The sequence below is a fragment of the Siniperca chuatsi genome, linkage group LG8 (genome assembly GCF_020085105.1).
Source record: "Siniperca chuatsi isolate FFG_IHB_CAS linkage group LG8, ASM2008510v1, whole genome shotgun sequence".
Classification (NCBI taxonomy): Eukaryota; Metazoa; Chordata; class Actinopteri; order Centrarchiformes; family Sinipercidae; genus Siniperca; species Siniperca chuatsi.
In genome coordinates, this window is record NC_058049.1 from 17,466,228 (window position 1) to 17,487,039 (window position 20,812).

At 39.2% G+C, this 20,812-nt stretch overlaps 1 protein-coding gene across 1 annotated transcript; it reads left to right on the forward strand.

Moving 5' to 3' along the window:
- The first annotated feature begins 2,965 nt into the window (after positions 1-2,965).
- gfpt2 (glutamine-fructose-6-phosphate transaminase 2) lies at positions 2,966-19,935 on the forward strand. Its single transcript, XM_044205457.1, has 19 exons — positions 2,966-3,118; positions 4,310-4,417; positions 5,276-5,386; positions 5,672-5,797; positions 6,743-6,801; positions 8,080-8,214; positions 9,071-9,132; positions 11,021-11,100; positions 14,077-14,194; positions 14,395-14,558; positions 14,981-15,076; positions 15,300-15,397; positions 15,566-15,686; positions 16,001-16,158; positions 16,377-16,491; positions 16,711-16,838; positions 17,022-17,189; positions 17,362-17,523; positions 18,779-19,935. The coding sequence occupies exons 1-19, from the start codon at positions 3,112-3,114 to the stop codon at positions 18,821-18,823; spliced, it is 2,061 nt and encodes a 686-aa protein (XP_044061392.1). The 5' UTR covers positions 2,966-3,111; the 3' UTR covers positions 18,824-19,935.
- The last annotated feature ends 877 nt before the right edge of the window (positions 19,936-20,812 follow it).

Genomic DNA, 20,812 nt, shown 5'->3' on the forward strand with positions numbered 1-20,812 from the left:
ATGTGAAATTATATGTTTCCATACACTCACAATAGGCCTCTTGTAAAATGGTCCATCCCTGTTCTCTTTCATCATGATCACATATTGGCTGATGTGGTTTGGACAAAGCGAGGTGAGGCGTGTGACTTGGCGAGACGCTAACACATTCCTCAAGCAGAGACGTGGACAGTAAGTGGACATGATGTGGTCAGTGAGAACACACGAGCACCCATTTCATACTTCTCTGATTCTGGTTTTGTGCATTTCTTAGTCATTTTTATACCTCTTCCTGCCTACACACTGTCTCACACACTCTCTGTGTCCTTCTATCCACTCAGTGCCTGTTGGTACCCATCCAGCTGAGAAACAGTCAAAGACTGAGATAAGCAGTGTCTCTGTCTCTCACTGACATCTTTCATATGTTTTTAAATATTCCAACCATAGTTCAAATGTAGTTTGAATAGATTATTAAACCATAGCAGTTTATAGTTTATTTTATACAAAAATGTAATCTCCCTTACTAACTAGCTTCTGCAAATGCACATTAAGCCTGTCCAAGTAAATTAGTTTCTATCATTTATTGCTCTAAATGTTGCCTGGCATTAGATCTGAGCTCTGGCAAGACATTCGCACAGGGAAAACTAGAAGCAGTGGGAATCATCAAAGTAATAAGGTTACAGTAGGTGCGTGACGTCAGTGCTGGAAAGCTGTTTCAGTTGGAATTTTGGTTCGGTAACCTGGTAATACAACTCAAGCGCTGAAACAATTTTGTGAATGATACATCGGAATAAATAATAAATAAATCTGCTTCATCCAGTCATTTTTCAAATCAATAGTTTTGTAGTCTCTGACCTGGCATTTCACAAGACTGTCATCACTGTTATTACAGCTCATCTGTTTGATACCTGAGACGTCTATAAATCTGCTTTCCTGGAGCATACAATAGAATGATATATATTCATATCAACATAACAGCTTTCGCTCTAACTGCACAGGCTACTAAAGTAACAAATGTTACAGAGTCCAGGAAATATTCAGAGATGATAAGGAAGCAACCTGTATCAAGCAGGATAGGATTAAAGAGGTGCCAGTGGAATTAACTCCCTCAGTTTCTTCTAAAACAACTTACCTACGTGCTACACACACATATACAGTACATATAAATATAAAATACATATAATCTTGCTCTCAGGGTCTTTCAGAAATCCATTACTCAAAATATTTCACGTTCTTATTTCCTGAGTTGCGACTTGTTCTTTCTAAGTCCTGACAGGCTTGATGTCAGATCATCATCAGTAGAAGTAGAAACAAGTGAAGGGTTTTATTTATTTTTTTAATTCCACACAGAGTACAATTCATAACTGCTCGACCAATGTTGAAGAATTTGTAATGCCCCACTGCAGTAACTTGAGTCAACTTGAACCAAAAAAAAAAGACAACAGATTTCAATACAAGAGTTTTGACATTATTCTCTGTAACGGCATGTCACTCCCTCTTCAACAGAACTAAGCAGCTCCACCTGACAATAGTATGCATCGAGATAAGGTGTGCTTATTGAGAGTTATTACCTGGAAATGAGGAAATAAGATTAGTAAATAGTTAAGGAATGAGTAACAAATAAACAAGTAGCTCCGAAATAACACTGAATGAAGGCCTGACTACATGACGTAAACCTTTTCACTTCTATAGGGCATTTACACTGGCAACCCATTGCCATTTTGTGCCGCTTTCACTGTCGTTTCCTCCCAAAATCCAAACCAGTATCTTCATCCTGGGATGCAGAACCATGCAAAGTACAGGATTGCCAAACAGGGGGATGGATGCTGGGTAGCTTTGCCACCTGGGCCAGCACAGTTTGAATACATTGGCCAACGAGGCTCTGGTGAACCTGAGTGAGCCGATTTCCTGCCCACAGTGGAGTCAGTGGATTACAGAGACAACCACAGTGATGATACAGGAAGTTGTTTCACACAGAATCAGTCAATAGAGGTCAATCGGTAGATTCAACATGTTCTTGACCCAGTATAATTAGTTCAGAAAACTGTAAACCCCTTATCATTCCTGAATCATGTTTCTATTTTTGTGTTTCCTTCCTTGAAAAGTTGTACAACTGTAGTAACTGCAGTTATTCAGGAACTCACTTCATTAATTAGCACTTAGTTCCTTCTTTGTTGCTCACTCATTCCTTAGTAACTACTTTCCCATTGTTGGGTAAGTACAGTAGAATTAAATGTAACTTAGAAACAGTACAATAATATAAATAGGTTCCTTACTATGTAGAAACAAATATATGAAATTGCTAAAGAAATATTAAGTTAATCTCCAAAAATATGATGATATCTTCCCATTTTTTTAACATTACATTCAGTTAGATTAATTACTATTAATTTCAAAGATTAATTAATGTATACAGTGCGCTAGATTTTCAACAGAGTTAATAGAAAAACAGAAATACTTTTATAACCTTTAGGGAAAAGGTTTTATTATAAACAGGGACCAACAAGTCTGTCAGCTAAAGCTTTAGAGAAAGCAAAAGTAACTGAGTATACAATTAAACCTGTTCTGCATCGTTAAGCACAATAAATGAATCATCTTCCTTATCATCAAGATGCCTGCTAAAAAAAACAACATAGGCTGTTCTGTTTCATTTACATTCTGATTCTTCATTCACAGCCTAAAAGCTTGGTGAAAACGGTTCAAGTTGACGCAAAGAAGTCAGGACCAAACTTTTAGCAAATAAATGAAATAACTGACAAGTGAAAGTAATAATTTTAGTTGTACTGTACGTATGTCAAACTGACAGATGCAAAAGCTGAACCATCACCTATCACCTATTGTTTCTCATTGAAAGTCGACAAAGGGTTGACAAATAATTGGGTTAATAGGTGCCTGTCCATCAATGACAGATGAAGTGGTGAATACCTGTGAGGCAGCAGGACCGTGTTGTCAGGACTGGAGAGCTGTCAGAGGAGGTGGGGCCGCCGCCTCTCCAGGAAACACCATTTAAATGAATAGTGGGAGTGTGCAGTTGCTGGATTTAACACGGGAGAGGCACAAGCATCACTCCAACCGGGAAACTACAAGTCGTTTTCTCACAGAAAGGTGTCCAGCAACGACGGCAAAGCTTGAGCCATGTGTGGTAAGTTTGCGTTTTATCGAGTTCATTTTTTTTTAACTTGTTGGAAGAAATTGCGCGTATTACGCACGAAAATTGCCTTGACGGGCTCCCGCAGTGCTATAATGCCGATGTCATCCGTGTAACCTGAGCGATACAGCGATCAATTTGCAAAGTTATCATATCATACAATTGGTCTCGTGTAGTTATTCCGATCTTGTTAGATTTCAGTGGTAATGAAAATATTAATTCTTAACTGCAACAGTTAGATAAATGTCTCTGTTTTCTGATCTGTGTGGATCCCTGAAGAGTTTTTAACACAACTGCTACGTGTCAGTGTTTTCACTCACTGGTGAAGACAAAAGGACAGGCAAGTCATACCAGCTACTGTCAGAATGTGTTACAAGTGCTTGCGTTCATGAAGTGACTCACATCCACCCGCCACAACTACCTAAAGTGGAACCATTAGTGCACTTCGCACATTTTGACAGCCTCACATGTCGCACTCTCGAACAGGGGGGGGGGCGTTTATAGCTCAAAGTAAATCTTTAACAGCACTTCGGCCTCTCCTCGTTCTCTTCAAGGAAGAGGCCAAGGCTGTGGGAGTTACCAGCAGCCTGCCTACCTGGCTGCTCCAACACTGCGCGCAATGTGCGTCCGTCAATGGCCAGCTGTGTGCCTGCGGGAGCAGAGCTGCCCGGAACATTCCTACACACACACATACACACACACACACACACACACACACACACACACACGGGCAGGCATATATGGACAACATACCCAGCAGCCTCGCACTGTATACACTGCTATTTTAATTTAAAGTAAGGATGCATCAGCTCTATGAGCTCATGTAATAAAATGTATTTCTTGTTTCTATTCAGCCTGTTGTGAGTTCTTGTCCTTCCTAAGCATATTAGTGTTAGGTGAAGATTATTGACATTAAAATAATGCAGCTGGAAGCTAGGAGGTGACCTCATTGGTCAGCCATGTTCTTCCGCAATCATGTATTAATGAACCAGAACATGGATATTAATGTCATGTAACAACCATTGGCCACTGCTCTGTCCCTGTCTAAATTATAGATTTATCCTTCAACAAAATATGATGATACTTAACTCAAAAGATGCCTCTGTGCTCTTTGCAGTCGTGTAAACTCTGGTTTGAGCATCTCAGAGGATTCAAGTTCTGTTTCTCTTTCTCCCTCACTAAAAGGGATCTTTGCCTACCTGAATTACCGAGTGCCTCGCACCAGGAAGGAGATATTTGAGACGCTGGTGAAGGGACTGCAGAGGCTGGAGTACAGAGGGTACGATTCAGCAGGTAAGACACTCGGCTTCACAGCGTTGCCACACACACAAACACACACCATGCACAAAAGCTTATAGTACTCTCTGGCAGCACCTGTCATGTCCTTAGCAACATTTGACAACATTCAAAGCATTAAGAAAAACAATTTGCCAGAAATGTAATGATTTGGATTTGATTTTGAAACACATATATACATGCTTGAATCATGTTTAACTGACAGTCAGTAAATTCTGGGGTCTCTTGTTGGATTGGTAATGTAAGGACATGAGCACACCCATGTCCTGTGAACTGCTTTCTACTGCACATGTGATTCTTGTTATTTTGTTACGTTGAATGAAATGAAGAGAAACTGGTATAACAGCTAACACCTATAACTGCTTTTCAGAGTGAGGCGGGTGTCATGAGGGCCCACATGGCATATATCCAGAGAGGCAGTATCTAATAGACACACTGCTTCTAGGAATATTATATTTTAGCTACTCCAGTGACTTCTAACTCAGAACATCCTGCCACCTGGATGTTCACACACACACATACACAAACACACACACACACACGTACACACTATGTGTTTATTCATCCTATTTGAGCAGGATGAAGCCACGCAACTAAGAGGCCCTTTCATTGCTGTTAAACACCATATCCTGCACACACACACACACACACACATATACACACACACACACACACACACACACCGCCAGTAACTAATAACTAATACCTCAGTAACGCAGTAAACAAATAGCCTATCTGCCTTTTCATGAGGAAGTTGAATCTGACCTCTCATCACTAATATATGGAAAACTTTGTGTGCCTTTCTTACCACATCATGAAAGTATCTATATCATTCCCCTTCTGGTCTGTTTGCAGGTATCGCTGTGGACGGCCCTACCAAGACCACCACCGACGACAACAACAACACCACCATCTGCTTGATCAAGAAGAAGGGGAAGGTCAAATCTCTGGATGAGGAGCTATACAGTGGGTTTATGCACATTTGCATTGACTGATTTTCTATGTAAAACTTAGTTTCAGATTTTTGTTGCTTAGTATTTCACTTTGGATAAATTGTCCTCCATGTATACTGTTTGAAAAGCGTCCTTTTAGTTGGTCAGGGTTATTTCCATTTTGAAGAAATTCTCATAAAATCAAAAGCTCTATGCCCCACCTTCATTGAACATAATGTGCTGCATTTTTCTGTCTTTAAAATTCCCTGCTGTCTGGTCATGTCAGTAAAGGGATTGGTGTTGTGTTTTGCTTGTTCAGAGAAAGACTCACTGGACCTGGACGAGGAGCTGTGCACACACTTTGGCCTCGCTCACACTCGCTGGGCCACACACGGAGAGCCGAATGCTGTCAACAGCCACCCTCATCGCTCGGACAAGAATAACGGTAATATGTACTAATGTACTTTCATGCATGCTCACATATACAGTACAGTACAGTGTATAAAGGTATTTAACACCCATGCTCAACCAATTACAGATCTATGCAAAACATACTGTAGGAATGTCAATATTAATGGTTGTTTCAGGGTCTCAGTGCAACACAGTAGCTTCATTTGATAATCAGGGAAAAAAAAGGAAAAATCAAGATCAACTCTGACCTTTTTTTCCTTTTTTGAATCAATTCACTGTCATCCTGTTATAATAGCCTATACATCTTGTCTGAGCATTCAAGTAAAAGGTTAAAATGCTATATACATTTATTTAACAAACCCTCACACACTCTCTCTTCTAACCGAATTTACACCCACCTCTTTGTTATTAGTATGCCAGGTCCAAAGTGTATCTTTACACCTAGGTATAAACGCTCATTAAAGTCCAAAGTGTGAGAGTCCATATTACAGAAAAACTGTGCTATAAACATATTTGTATTATATTATGGTTTATTATTATATTATAATATAGGCCTATTATTACTTGGTTATCATATATGCTAACTTTCACCTTGTTGTAACCCTTTTGGTTGTATTTGGCTGCTACAACACATCATTGTGCTCATACTGTATCCGTGTTATTTCAGTTGCTGCTAAATCCACTGCTTTGTCTACATGCATTAACTTCTATTGTTGAAAGTAAGATTCTTTGAATAACAACAATCTGCCAAAAAATAAATTTAACATATAATTTTTTGGATTTATAGGTGTGGCAGATGTCATAGCTTTATTTTTAGTTTGTTTGGACCGCAGACAAAATGTAAACCCCATTAGAGTGTGAATCCAAATTAGTTTCAAATCAGGAAGGAATATGCAAGTGGTCTTATTACGACTTCATAGACTCGTTTTTGACATTAAGCCCCTTTGTCTCATCTGTTCACTCTCATTGCCTTTCTCAGAATTTATCGTTATCCACAATGGCATCATCACTAACTACAAAGAGCTGAAGAAGTATCTGGTAAGTCATCTTATCATCAGAAATTCCTCTTGTACAAACAAATGAGTTAGAATCCTGTTTATTGTCCTTCTCAGACCCTCCCTTCAGGTTAAAGCTCATCATACAATTAAAAGGTTTCAAGCAGTTCTGTCACTGTCTCTTTGAGAAGTCACAACATCCCTCAGATGAGTCTATACTGTATAATGTGGCAATGAATGTCATGTTGTTCTGTTTACAAGTTAGACAAATGTAAATATTTGCCTGTGTCATTTGTTATGTATATTCAGTTGGGGTTTTTTGTGAATCAGTCTGCCCACTAGGTAACCACTGCAAGCAAAAGACCTACAAAACAACAATATCATATTAATGGACCAAATGAATATAAGCTAGATATTCAGAAAACATTAGACTACAATAACATGTTATAACATTTATGAGGAAAAACAAATCAGAGTATTTGACTTTTGTTTTGTTTTTAAATCACTCCATCTGTCATCACTAGAACTATTGAGGCAGCATTATGCAGTACTACTGATTAACTATGAAGTGATGTGTTGCTGCATTATGCATGGGACAAAAGTCAGTCTTGACTGGAATATACCAACTTGTGCCACATAACTTCCATGTTATCCCTCTACAAGAAGCATGGAGGTTGCTTAGTAGAAGGGGAATGCATTTTTGTTGATGGAGGATGAAAATCAAATTATTAAATGCTGAAATAAACTTTTTTTTAATATAGCACAATTCAGCTAACAATACTAATGAAGTCTGTTCAAACTAGAGTGTTGTACATAAAACATTCAGTGTGAAATTACTTCATCGGCCCATGCAACTTAAGTGTGTAATATCACCACTTTAGCAAATAAAGTATTGAAGAGCTTACTTGGTCAGTCGAGGACATTTTCATTTATTTGAGTAGGTATTTGTTTACACACAACAATGATATGAGACACAAGTGCGACTCTGGATGCTTAGCCAAAAATGTTGTCTTTTGAACATAATTTCCGTTTCCTTTAATCAGCGACATGCAGAGAGATATGGATTACCACCTTAAAACTGAAAGCTTTTATCTTTGTTTGATATTAATTAATTTGATATTTGTACAGTCCTGCTTGTGTTTACAGCAGTTAATAAACCCTTTAAATATACGATGGTGAGAATTAACAGCACAGTGTACTGTCACCAACCTGTGACTGTCAAAACCTGCTGCAGTTAGATCTTTGCAGGATGACTGACAGTATATATCCTCAGTGTGTTTATGTTTCTATTAATATAAACTGTATCTCGCACCTTCCTCAGATCACCAAAGGATATGAGTTTGAGTCAGAGACAGACACGGAGGTGATTCCGAAATTGATCAAATATGTTTATGACAACCGAGAGAGCGACAACGTCACCTTCTCCACCCTGGTAGAGAGGGTTATTCAGCAGCTGGTGAGTAGCTCACACACAGCAACACATAATTTACAACACTGACTACTACCATGCCTCAAAAACACACCAACCCACTTTACAGCAGCACAGGTAGTGTTAGCATGCTACACATACACACACACTAATTTGCTCATTCTGCAATGTGTGAAACTGCTTGAATTTCCTGTCCATAAAAACTCTGTACACCATCACAGAAACAGTCTCTATAGCAACCGCCCTAGCAGCATCACAAGTTACATCATCGCTTGTAGAAACTGATTTTTTTCGGGTAAGATTGAGCAAGCCTCTCTTTTCCATTGTGTGACTTTTATGCTTCAGAGCTTCACACTTTTGGTTGGAGTGGGTTCTCTTAAAAGTAGCCATTCTGGATTTGTAGTAATGGGAACCACAAAGTTAGACCCACTAACATCCTCACGACCATGACACCCTCCCCTCGCCTCCCTCTCCATGCTTATCCCCCCACTTTCAACACCACACACAAACACACTGCTGGCCAGTTCTGCTTCTAACCACCACAGGCAGCATTGCAGTCAGTGCTTTTGAAACACAGCTGATGTTATACAATAGAGGTCTTATTTCTCTTAACCCACCCCCTGCCTCTACCCCACTAATTCCCAACACTCCTCCACACCCCCACCACAATTGCCAAACCCCACAGGGCCAGAAGAAATGAAGGTTTGTGTATAGAAATCATTTCTCTTAAAGGTTACATACTGTCTAGGAATACACGACTAACTTTACTTTATTTTTATATTTTGAATAGTTTCTCCTCCTCTTCGCTAACAATCAACTTCAACATTGGTGTATTTCAGTCTTTCATCAAGCTCAATGTTTCGTCTGATTCTTTCTGTCTCAGGAGGGGGCCTTCGCTCTGGTGTTTAAAAGCTGTCATTTCCCTGGAGAGGCTGTGTCCACCAGGTTTGTGCACGCGCACACACGCACACACACACGCACACACACACACACACACACACTGTGACTGACATTTCACTTCACATTTTGGTCCAGTATATGTGCAGCGAGCCAGACTCATGGAGGTGAGTCATCCCTGCTATTACTACTATGAAGCAATCCCAAAAATGATTTGAGGAGACTCCTTTTATTCAGTCATTGTGGCTTATCTTAGCTAAAATCCATTACATGTGGCATGTTATGAGTCTGGAACATGCTTTGCTTATGATAATGGACCATTGTGCTGTTTTTCAAACGAGTGTGTAAATTCCCGTCCGCCTGCGTGTGTCAGTCCTATCTGGTGTCTTAAGACCCAGGCAGAGTAGGAGAGCAGAGCAGAGGTTGAATTCAGGTTTTCCCTCTCCCTCCTGGGCCTCTGGCCTCTGGGCTGCTGGCCCTACGCCGGCTTCTCTGTGACTCATTAAGGGAAAGAGTAGAAAGTTTCCTGTTTCGGCTCTAGGAAATGCTCCTGCCAGAAAGACTCCTGGTTAATCACTTCTCATCATTTTATTTTACTTTATACCTTCCCCCGGTTCAGTGAGCCGTTATGGATCAGGGGAAGGTAAGAGAGTAAGAGAATAAGAGAGGGAAAAAGGAGGAGGGCAGAAGGGCAACAAAATGAAGAGAGATAAGTGGGCCATTACTTGTGGTTTATGCAAACAGATTTGGTGTCATTGTTGGCAAGGCTGCTCTTGGCACACATTCTGCTAAAGTCAGGAACCTTTGGCACGTCAACTGTGTATTGTGTGCTTGTAGTTTCTGGTAGCTTATATCAGTATACTGCACATATTGCATTGTCTCCCAGGATGGAAGAATGTTTGTAATTATCTACTGATGCTAGTCACCACCTGCCCTTTGCCATCAAGGATCAACCTTCAAGCTGGGCTTTTACTCTCTTTTTTTAACTTTCTATCAATTGATTGTTCTTCCATTCTCTTTCTTTACACCCCCTGTCTTTCACTTACTTACTCCTCACTTTTCTGACATCCTTTGCTTCCCTCCCTCAGGATAAATATTGTACTGGATAGCGACCTCATGTTTCTGTTTGCAAGCCTCCCTTTTCAAGCCCCACACCCCTTAAAAACACCCAGTGGTCTTACATCAGCACAGCCGAGCAGCAGAGACTAAGCAGAGAGAAAAGAGGGATCCAGACAGAGAGACAAGAAATTAGGGGATTTGGAATGCAGTTTCTCAAGAGTTGGTGTCATAATAACACATCCGCCATGAAGAGGTTTTGTTTTGAGACTGTTTGCACTGCAGCAACAAAATGTGTGTAAAGGCTAATAATCTATATTAAGGTTGGTCTCCTCATACCCTCCTCCCTCACCTGTCAAATCTACATGTGGTTGCACCTTCTCTGCCTCCACAGCCAATAGAAGAAGCCCACGTGGAATCAGTAGCCAATGAGGAAGCAGTGACTCAGACCAGGAACTGTGAGCAAATCCTAGAGGGATGTAGACGAACGGAGGATCAGTTTACCTGTCTGATGTTCAAGCTTAGAAAGTTTAAAAGAGATTTGGAATAAGTGGGAGGATATCTGAGCCTCTGTCTGCACATGGACAAACTCAATCTCAGAATTGTGTACAAAATGAGGTAAAACTAATGTTACAAAGATTGAATTTGTGGTGGTACAGGGAGGAAAAAATGAATAGATGGAGGAAAAGAGAGAAGAGATCATAAGGAGTGCCACAGAACTGTTTTGTTTGGAACAATACAGTAGGATTGGATGTCAGTTTACCTCAACATTCATACTCTTACAAAGCACCACGTGAGAGTGTGTGTATCTGATATTGCTGTGTGTCTACAACGTTTAATCCTCCCCTTTTCTCTCTTTGCTTCATACTTGTCCCGGCAGGAGAGGAAGTCCATTGCTCATTGGTGTGCGAAGCGAGCATGAGCAGTTGACCGAAAACATCCCCATCCAGTACAGCAGTGGTGAGCGCTGTTCCTCTCTCTGCCATTATCCGCTTACACTGCACCCTAAATATCAGTAAATACACACTCACAGACATACTGTAGGTACACGCATTCACAGCAGCATACACAAAGCTCGGATAAATTAAATGTAAGAAGAGTATTCATAATTCATTAGCATATTCAGTTTAAAAGCACAGTAACTTATCTGAAATAATCTTGTTCCTAAATCACCTGACAGTATCTTTGTCTCTGAGCTGCAAATATACTCCAACAATCACAGTTTCATTGGTCAAGTGTGTTTGTAAATACAGGGATTTTGACTTCTGAAGCTGCTTGCTTAGTCACAACACAGCAAAGAAGTATAAAAAAAATTAAGAAATTAAATATGGACTTCCAGATTCACCACCTTAATAGGAAGTTACAAAATACTTTAGTTTATCAAGCATGGTAGCAGGGAAAGGACACAAATACAGACAGGTAGGTGCAGATCAACCATTTAATGATAAGAAACACAAAAGGCTTACACAAATTTCAGGCCTTCCAACAGAGGCAAAACAATACAGACAGGGAGCAGGCAAGCAGTCAAAGCCGAAAAAACAAATCCGATGGCAAGCAGGGAAATCCAAAATCCACAGACAGGCAAGGTACAGGGAAACAATGAATCCACAGAACAACAAACCAGCACGTTTGACATGGGTATAATGATGAACTGAACAAAGGAAAAACTCAGGACACAGGTGCAACTAATTAGGGCGGGGCAAACAATCAAAAATAGAGGGAAAAGCAAACAAAGACAGGAAGTAAAACAACAAGACACATGAGGAGAGGAAAACACTACAAAATAAAACAGGAAATAACAGGACAAAAACCCAAAACCATGACAGTGTTGTGAACAACTCTATTTCATCACTGTTTAAGAACTATATTACTATGTGGGAAATTATGTCAATTATGATCAATTTAAAGTGAGAGGAATCATGATGTTTCCCCCTCTTCATATTGTGTGTTATCACATTTTTTAGATGTTCTAAAACCACTTTTAAACACATCTTAAGAGGATAAGGCAAGTGAAGACCCAAACCAATAATGCATTAGTCTGTCTCTCAACACTCACTGACTTGAGCCCATTCATTCCTACTGAAGTTGTAAATCTTGAAAATGGGTCATAAATATATACTTTCATTTTAGAAAAGGACTAAATCATTTCCCCAAACAGTTAAGCACTGTAGTTTTGAGCCAACTCAAACAGGAGTAAATATTTGTTGGGGGCTATTTTCAGCCACTGATATGGTGCGCTAGTGAATATTTACAGCAGCAGGATGGTGTTGACTCAAAAAAACTATACAGTGCCTGTGTTTATTGTAATAATAAGGAACATGTCACCCAGTGTGCACCGATGTGGCCCAATGATGTGTTTTTAATGGTTTTTGGACCACACTAGATCTCTATGGCATAGAGGAATAAGCTAAACCAGGCTTTGGCTACGCTGGTATACTTGTTAGTAGGATAAATTCATTGTTGGTTTTGGCCTTCATGGAATTTTTTTGACAAAAAAAAAATTATATATATATTACCAGACCTATCCTTTCATGGGTTATTAGTAAATGCACTATAGGTTAAAACTGTTTCTGATTCAGCATGATATGTAGAAAGTAGCCCTAAACAGTAGCCTATACAGTCCTCAATGGAGTGAATACAGTGTAATACTGCTCTAACTATTGATTTTCTCAGATGCACTGTAACAAATCTACAATGACTCAGTCAAAGTGATGCTCTTGGCTAACTGTAGAAGTACAAGAAATGTTGTGGTTATGTTATTTATTGCGCAATAATTCTGTTAAAAACTTTGTTAGAAAGCTGTTTGTGTTGCCAGGGATTTCTGTGTGTAGTATTAGAGTGTAGTGGTCCTTTGGAAATTCATTTGGAAACTTCCTGCAAAGAATGTGGTTCTCATAGAGTTCACAGCAATTGAGAAAGAGTTTAAGACAGAGTTTCTCTTGTAGTCTTTCACATACTCTTGTTACAATGAAAGCATCTGTCATTATGATTATTTATTGTTAGCAACAACCTGCTTGTTGCTTCATCACTTCTGCGCGCAGGACTGCGTCTTCACTGTCTTATCGATTTACTTAACATTTATGGTTCTTTATGGCTCAAGCGAGACCAGTCCAAAGTCCAAAGCAGAGTTCGGTGGTTCAGGGCTGGGAGGGAACAAAGCAGGGTGTGTCCTTTTAATGGTCGAAAAAAAAAATCCTTTCTATTCTCTTTGGCCCTCTCTTTTTATAACATATATAATAAATATTATCTTAATTATCACATCTTCTGTTAAAGTGGTTTGTCGTTTAAACAATATATAAAATACGATAGCAAAATTACCAAATAAGATAGTAGATGTTTCCATTGAATTTTGTTGCCACTGCAAGAAAACCCCCTCTGAAATCATTATAATCGTTTGCACTTAGAAAGCGTCCTCATGTGCTGTAAAGTAGTTTGGCAGATTTCCTCTAAAGTTTGATTTTAAAGCAGTATGTACAATTTGAAATTTCCCAGCTTTGACGCCCCTGAATGGTAGCATCAAGAAAAACAGTGTCAGTCAGAAATGTACGCTGCTGATTCAGCAAAAGCGAACAAATCTGATTACATATAACATTCACTGATGATTGCCACCAGGTACTAGCCAGTGACATCAGTTTAACATCATTTTCATTTGTTAACATAATGCAATATGGCCGTATATTGATGATCATAATCTGTTATAGATATTCTGTCTTGTGCCAACTGCTGTTATCAGTTGAATGTTCCACCTCAAATGTTTTCTGATCTTACATAAAATCACAATTTCATGACATGACAAACCCATTTCCACAGCAGTGACTTGACTACATCTGAAAGTTGAGGGGAATAATTCAAGCGATGGCCACATTGTGATTGTTTTAGTCACTCAAAGTCACTGTGCGACCTCTGACCTTTGACCTCTGACTTTGGACCCTGTAGCTCGCTTTAAGGAGGGAGTCCAGGAGAAGAATAGCCATAATCGTCCTGACTGCTCCAATGCCATCAACTCTGTGGGGGATGGCAGGGCTGTGGAGTATTACTTTGCCTCTGATGCCAGGTGAGATACCAATTGTCTGCATGTTTTGTGGTAAATGCAATATGGAACCATATCATGTCTCCCTGTCTCTCTCTACCACATCTATCAAGTATGAGTGAAAATAATCTGAAAAGAAACACGTTTAGTGCCCTTTGTAAATATCAGACTATTGGACATCATCATCAGTTCACCACATGTATCCATCTTATCTCTACGTGCAGTGCCATCATTGAGCACACCAACAAGGTGTTGTACATGGAGGACGATGACATTGCAGTGGTGACCTGCGGGAAACTCTCCATCCACAGGGTGAACCGGCAGGCTGGTGAGAACCCAGTGAGGGCAATCCAGACCCTACAGATGGAGCTGCAACAGATCATGAAAGGTCAGATAATGGTCAAAAAAGATAACTGTTTTATCTGTTGGATATGAGGACAAGACATTGCCTTTATTTTATCTTATTTTAGAAAGTTTTAAATGAAATTCTTAAAACAAATAAGAGCAGAGGTTTTAAAGAACACTAACAACACAGCTTCTAACAAATCCTACTGAATACAATGAGAACATACTGTATGCATGCAGTGCTACCAATTAAGTCTAGTTTGTAGATTTATACTTGCTCACCCTCTGCTGGCTGAAAGTGGAAACATAACAGTGCTGTCAGTTTGTCAGCCTCTTTCAGCACAGACCCTACCTCTATATGATACGGAGGACCATATACAGTACCACTGTTTTCTGTCTTATTTTATTTTATGAGGTGTACTGACCAGATAATCTGATGTACATGTATGCTCCTCCCTTTTGCAGGTAACTTTGATTCCTTCATGCAGAAGGAGATCTTTGAGCAGTCGGAGTCAGTAGTCAACACTATGAGAGGCCGGATTTGTTTCGACTCCAGCACAGGTGACCAGTGATCTTACAACCTGCTCTGCCTTCAAGGTTTAGGGATATGTAGGGCAGCTGAACAGGTTCCTGATCCCTTGAATCAATATTAGCAGGGACTAATTCAGGCTATGCACGCATGATCTGCTGTTTGTTTGTATGCCCTTCAATAGATAATGGTAACATTGTCTATTTGAAAGACAAACAGCAATCAGGGACTATAACATTTCCACTATTTCCTCAGTGGTTCTTGGTGGGCTGAAGGACCACCTGAAAGAAATCAAGCGTTGCAGACGGCTAATCATGATTGGCTGTGGCACTAGCTTCCACGCTGCAGTGGCTGTGAGTAGAGCTATCAATGGGATAAGGATGATGATGATCATTTTGTGACAGTGTGACAGTTATGATTAGTAAAAGTAAAGTTCAAAACATGAAATTACTGTTTGTATGGAGAGTGGTGGTGATGATGATCATAGTGAAACTGCTGCTTTTGTTTTACCAAATTTTCAGACCAGACAGATCCTCGAGGAGCTGACGGAGCTGCCTGTTATGGTGGAGCTGGCAAGCGACTTCCTGGACCGCAACACGCCTGTTTTCAGAGACGACGTTTGCTTCTTCATCAGCCAGTCAGGTGAAACCACCACACAAAAACATGAAAGGCCTGTCCTTACAGTAGGTCTGAGGTCATATTTTTGGGGTCACTGGTTTAATTTTGTTGGATTTTAATTTATCATAAACAGTCATTTGAGATGACGGTCTTTTGTTCCTAAGACAATTCTGACCATGACACTGGCTTTAAAGAGAAACTTGCTTCACACTGTCAGGTCCTATGTGAAACCTGTTGATAGCATCATCATCTTTTTATTTTTTTTCCTCCAACAGTGGCCTTATTGTGCTGTAATTCAGTATTGTAAGCATATCTTTTCATTGCCTCTGCTCCCTCAGGAGAGACAGCAGACACCTTGATGGCATTACGCTACTGCAAGGAACAAGGTGCTCTGACAGTTGGTATAACCAACACTGTGGGCAGCTCCATTTGTAGAGAAACAGACTGCGGAGTCCACATCAATGCTGGGCCTGAGATAGGAGTGGCTAGCACAAAGGTATAGTTTATACTCTACATCCCATATGTTTATAAAATCTTTTCAAAATCTGGCAACAGCAATATGTTTTTCATACTAAATATTTAAGTTTGATGATGAAATTGATCTCAAGGATACATAATAACACAGGACTGTGCTAATTGCTAGATAGGCTCTTCTTGCCACACTGTTCAGCACAGCTTAGGGTTATATGAGTGTTTCTTGTGTATGTGACCCAGGCCTACACCAGTCAGTTTGTGGCCCTCACCATGTTTGGCCTGATGATGAGTGAGGACAAGCTCTCCCTACAGAAGAGAAGACTGGAGATCATCAACGGCTTCAGGGTGCTACCTGGTCAGTGAAACAAACACCAGTAAATCACAAACACAAAGTCTTTGTGGCCTCAACATGAGCAAACAACATCTTTAAATGGAGACAGACAGATTCTCAACCATGTTCGACCACCACTGACAAAATACTGTATCTTTTGTTTAAAAAATGTGCACTCGTATTCTCACTGTTACTTACAATAATATCTCCATCTCCACATGACTCATTCGTCTGCTCTCCTAGAGCTGATAAAGAAGGTGTTGGCCCTGGATAAGAAGATCAAGGCCATCGCAGATGACCTGTATCAGCAGAGGTCTCTTCTGGTCATGGGCCGAGGTTTCAACTACGCTACCTGCCTAGAGGGGGCGCTGGTGAGTTAAGAAAGACACAGTAGTCTGTAATTCATTTCTGCTAGAATAAGATAAAATATGAGGTCATGGCAGAAACATTAGATGAAATAACAGAGTTGTAATGTCTTTTGTGCTGTATGTGTTTTGTTATTATCCAGGATAATGTACTGAGCTAGTTTTATTCTTCTTCTTCTTCTAATGCAGAAAATCAAGGAGATCACTTACATGCACTCAGAGGGCATCCTGGCTGGGGAGCTGAAGCACGGTCCTCTGGCACTTATAGACAAAGACATGCCCGTCATCATGATCATCATGAGAGACGGCTGCTACACCAAGTGCCAGAATGCTCTGCAACAAGTCACTGCCAGATCGGTAGGTCCTGGATTAACACATACTACTGTAATAGACGTGCAGGCACTGAAACACACACTTGGACACATGCACAAATGTTACATACCAAGTGCCACAAATGTAACAAAATGAACTGACTGACTGACTGACTGACTAATGTTAATGTTCTTGCTTGTGACTCTCTCTCCATCAGGGTCGGCCCATCATCCTTTGTTGCCAGGACGACCCTGAGGTGACTAAGAATGCCTACCAGACCATCGAGCTACCACATACTGTGGACTGTCTGCAGGGCATTCTCTGTGTCATCCCCCTGCAGATCCTGTCCTTTCACTTGGCCGTCCTGCGAGGATATGACGTAAGTAGTCTACCAAAACCTCAAGGAGATGTGTTAGACTTTTTGTCTGCTAATTTCAGTACTAATCTGAAATAAGGGAGATCATACAAATAATGAAATATTATGTCATTACCTTTCTATGTAATCTTATCAGGACACAATCTTCATATTGAGATATTGTGGCTCATAACTATTATGTCTTAATACTGAAAATGTCATTGTTATGTTTTATTAAAACACCACTTGACTCACTGTGATTTATCATGTGATTTTGAAAAGGTCAGTAAATATTGTCACATATCAATATCAAGATTATGCTATGAAAATTATAACAATATTAATTTTGTCTATACTCAAAACTGTTTAAGAATATGAAATTTAAATGCACATACATTCTAAAACATCTTGTGCTTGTATAATTTGCTATTGAAATGCTTTCAATTGCCTCTATTTGCATATGGCTTTGATATAGTTACATATTAGTTTTAATGACGCGCTAAGTCTGAAGTTCAGATACATGCAGTGTTCCTAACTAGCCGATGTAGCACTGAGCAGTACAACATGAAATGTAAATCGCGTAGAGTCTTTTTTAATTTAACAATAATTATGAAAATCAAAGTATAATTTCAACATTTCAATGGAATTTGATTTGCATGCAAAACAATACTCTGGGAGAGTCTATTTATTGCCTGCAGTTGATTAATTATTAACATATATATACAGTGGTTGAGGAGACCAGCTTACCAAGCTGCACTTGCTAAAGCCTTATTTGTATCTGTGTGTATGGGCAGTATGTTCCACTTTGAAATGTTTGAAAGGCTTGGTTTTACATATTAATCTCATGTTTTCACCCTTGCTTTAAAAGTCTCCCACCAATTTGGACAGGCACCATGTCTATACATTTATGTTACACAGTTATGGCATGTGTAATGTCCACTGACTTTACTTATCATTAGAACAGGAACTGGTCAGTGACTTAGGCATCAACATGTACATTGTGGCACCATTTTTCATCCACCCTTTCTTTGCTCGTTAATGTTTGATTGTTTTAGCGTAAAAGGGAAGTGTATGTTTCCATGTTAACATAAAGTGAGAGCACTTTATGTGACACAGCATGTAAACCTTAATACATATGGCACATCTCTACCAGTGTGCCACTTGTTATACCCACCACCCTAATATGACGTGAGTGGCAAAGTGTTAAAAATATGTACATTACAGCCACAGTCCTGATCACAAGTAATTTGCTCTAACAAACTGCTTTCTCTTTTTGCAGGTTGACTTTCCCAGAAACTTGGCCAAGTCTGTCACTGTGGAATAATTGCAGTTCACAAAGCACGAGAGCGGTATAAGAAGACTCATAGATTTACAGTGCAATTGTGCAATTGAACGTTCACTATGTTTGTATGTGTGTGTGTGTGTGTGTGGCAAGTTTGGTGTAGTAGGTGGCTATGTATGTGTGTGTGCACAGATGAGGGTGTGAGTGAGAGTGAGAGAAAGTAACAGATGAAAGGGGAGATATACGGTACAATGACTTTTAAAAAAACAAAACAAAGAGAATGTGAAGTCCGATTCAATACACTGCTGAGGAAGTGCCATTGCCACTGAGGCCTCGCGTACCAATCTATGAAAACAACTTTCATACATCCAAAGCAACATGCTATGCCTTTTGTCTTATCTCGAGTTGAGCCAAGAACACATACAACAGGCTTAGCAGAAAAGCATTGATATGGTATATTGAAGTGTTTACAGTTGTGCAATATGTGGACCAAATGTGCATTATTTATGTACACAATCATGAATGAGGTGATTAATTCTATTCCTGTTTTATTAATTTCTTATTTCTTAGGGCTTCTTACCTCTCTTTGCAGAATGGGAAATGTAGGAATTAAATAGTTTTATTCCAGAGAGTTCTCTGAAAATTCTGAAAATCAGATGGGCCATTAACCCATAACTTCAATATTTTTTACCAGAAACTACCATAAGGAAGTTCCTCTATCTAACCTTTACATTATTACTTGATTTTTTTTTATGTGTTTCTGCTCTATTTTATTGTTATTTCATTTTAATTCAAAACATTTTGAATTCTGTTTCTGTCTAAGAATTGCAGTTTAAAGTCAGTTCATGGTAAAACCTTTTTTCCAGACTTTCTTTATACTTATTCTTGTCATAGGGTGGAGTATTTCCACACAGACGAGAATTATTTAAAGAGCACTCATGCAGCAAAAAAAAGTAAAGTAAAAGTGACTTTCAGTAATACTTTTTTGTCAGCCATTTGTATGGGTTTGTGATAATGACAATATTGTGTATTTATCTGATTTTTGATTTTATAGGGGCTTAAGAGAGGGTTTGATTTATATGATTGTCTTTTATACTGTATGGTTTAAAGACATAAACAGGCACTATCAATCAATAAATAGATGAAGCATTCTATTCAAAGTGTGCAGTTGTTTTTCTTTATTTCTCCTTACCTGCCAGTTTTTGTTATAGTAAGTAATATCACATTTAGATGCTATATTACTATGACAGGAGGATAATAGCTGCAGGTACAGTTCTGAGTTTCTTTTGACAAGAGGTGGTATGAGCCTGCATGGCCATTAATTCAGTCTAGTTCAGTCTAGTCTAATTTATCATCATTATGAGATGTCTATGAATGCATAGATAAGATATATTGCAGACTGAAATGACAGTAATGGAGCCAGTTAACAAAAATATTTAGAATAAAAGTGTATATTTTACGATCCCTTCTGACCTCTTGTTATCTTTTGGAAGTACAGAGTTTGCTGGATAGTTAGGCAGTGGTGGAATGTAGCTACTGTAAGTGCATTTATTTAAGTACATTACCTAAGCACAGTTTTGTTGTACTTGTACTTTAGTTGGAGAGTACTTCCATTTTATTCTTCTTCTCCTCCACTACTTTTCAAAAGCAAATATTTTTTACTCCACATTTTTTTCACCGCTACAGGTACAGCTACTTTTACATACAAAAAATGTTAATGAGGCAAACAGTTAAAATTTGCTTCTATCAGCTATAACAGTAAAATGTTATTTACATGTTAATGCATCAGTAATAATGTCAGTGTTATATAATAATATAACACTGACAGGGGTGATTCTAATGTATAATGTGTACTTTTACTTTTGTTACTTTAGGTAGACTAATGCTGTATCTTAAATGCAATATTTATGTTATACATTAGTATATTTTAATTAATAACGTGCAAAACAAAAAGTTTTTCCACAAAGTTTTTGTGGAGAAAAAAGTTTGCGCCCACGTAAACTATGCGTGATGACATCATCCGCATGCTCG

What these genes read in the sequence shown, in the direction of transcription:
- gfpt2 (XM_044205457.1), top strand. An exon ending in TTGTTTCGACTCCAGCACAG is followed by an intron (nt 15,077 to 15,299) that starts GTGACCAGTGAT and finishes CTATTTCCTCAG; the next exon opens with TGGTTCTTGGTGGGCTGAAG. An exon ending in CTTCTTCATCAGCCAGTCAG is followed by an intron (nt 15,687 to 16,000) that starts GTGAAACCACCA and finishes CTGCTCCCTCAG; the next exon opens with GAGAGACAGCAGACACCTTG.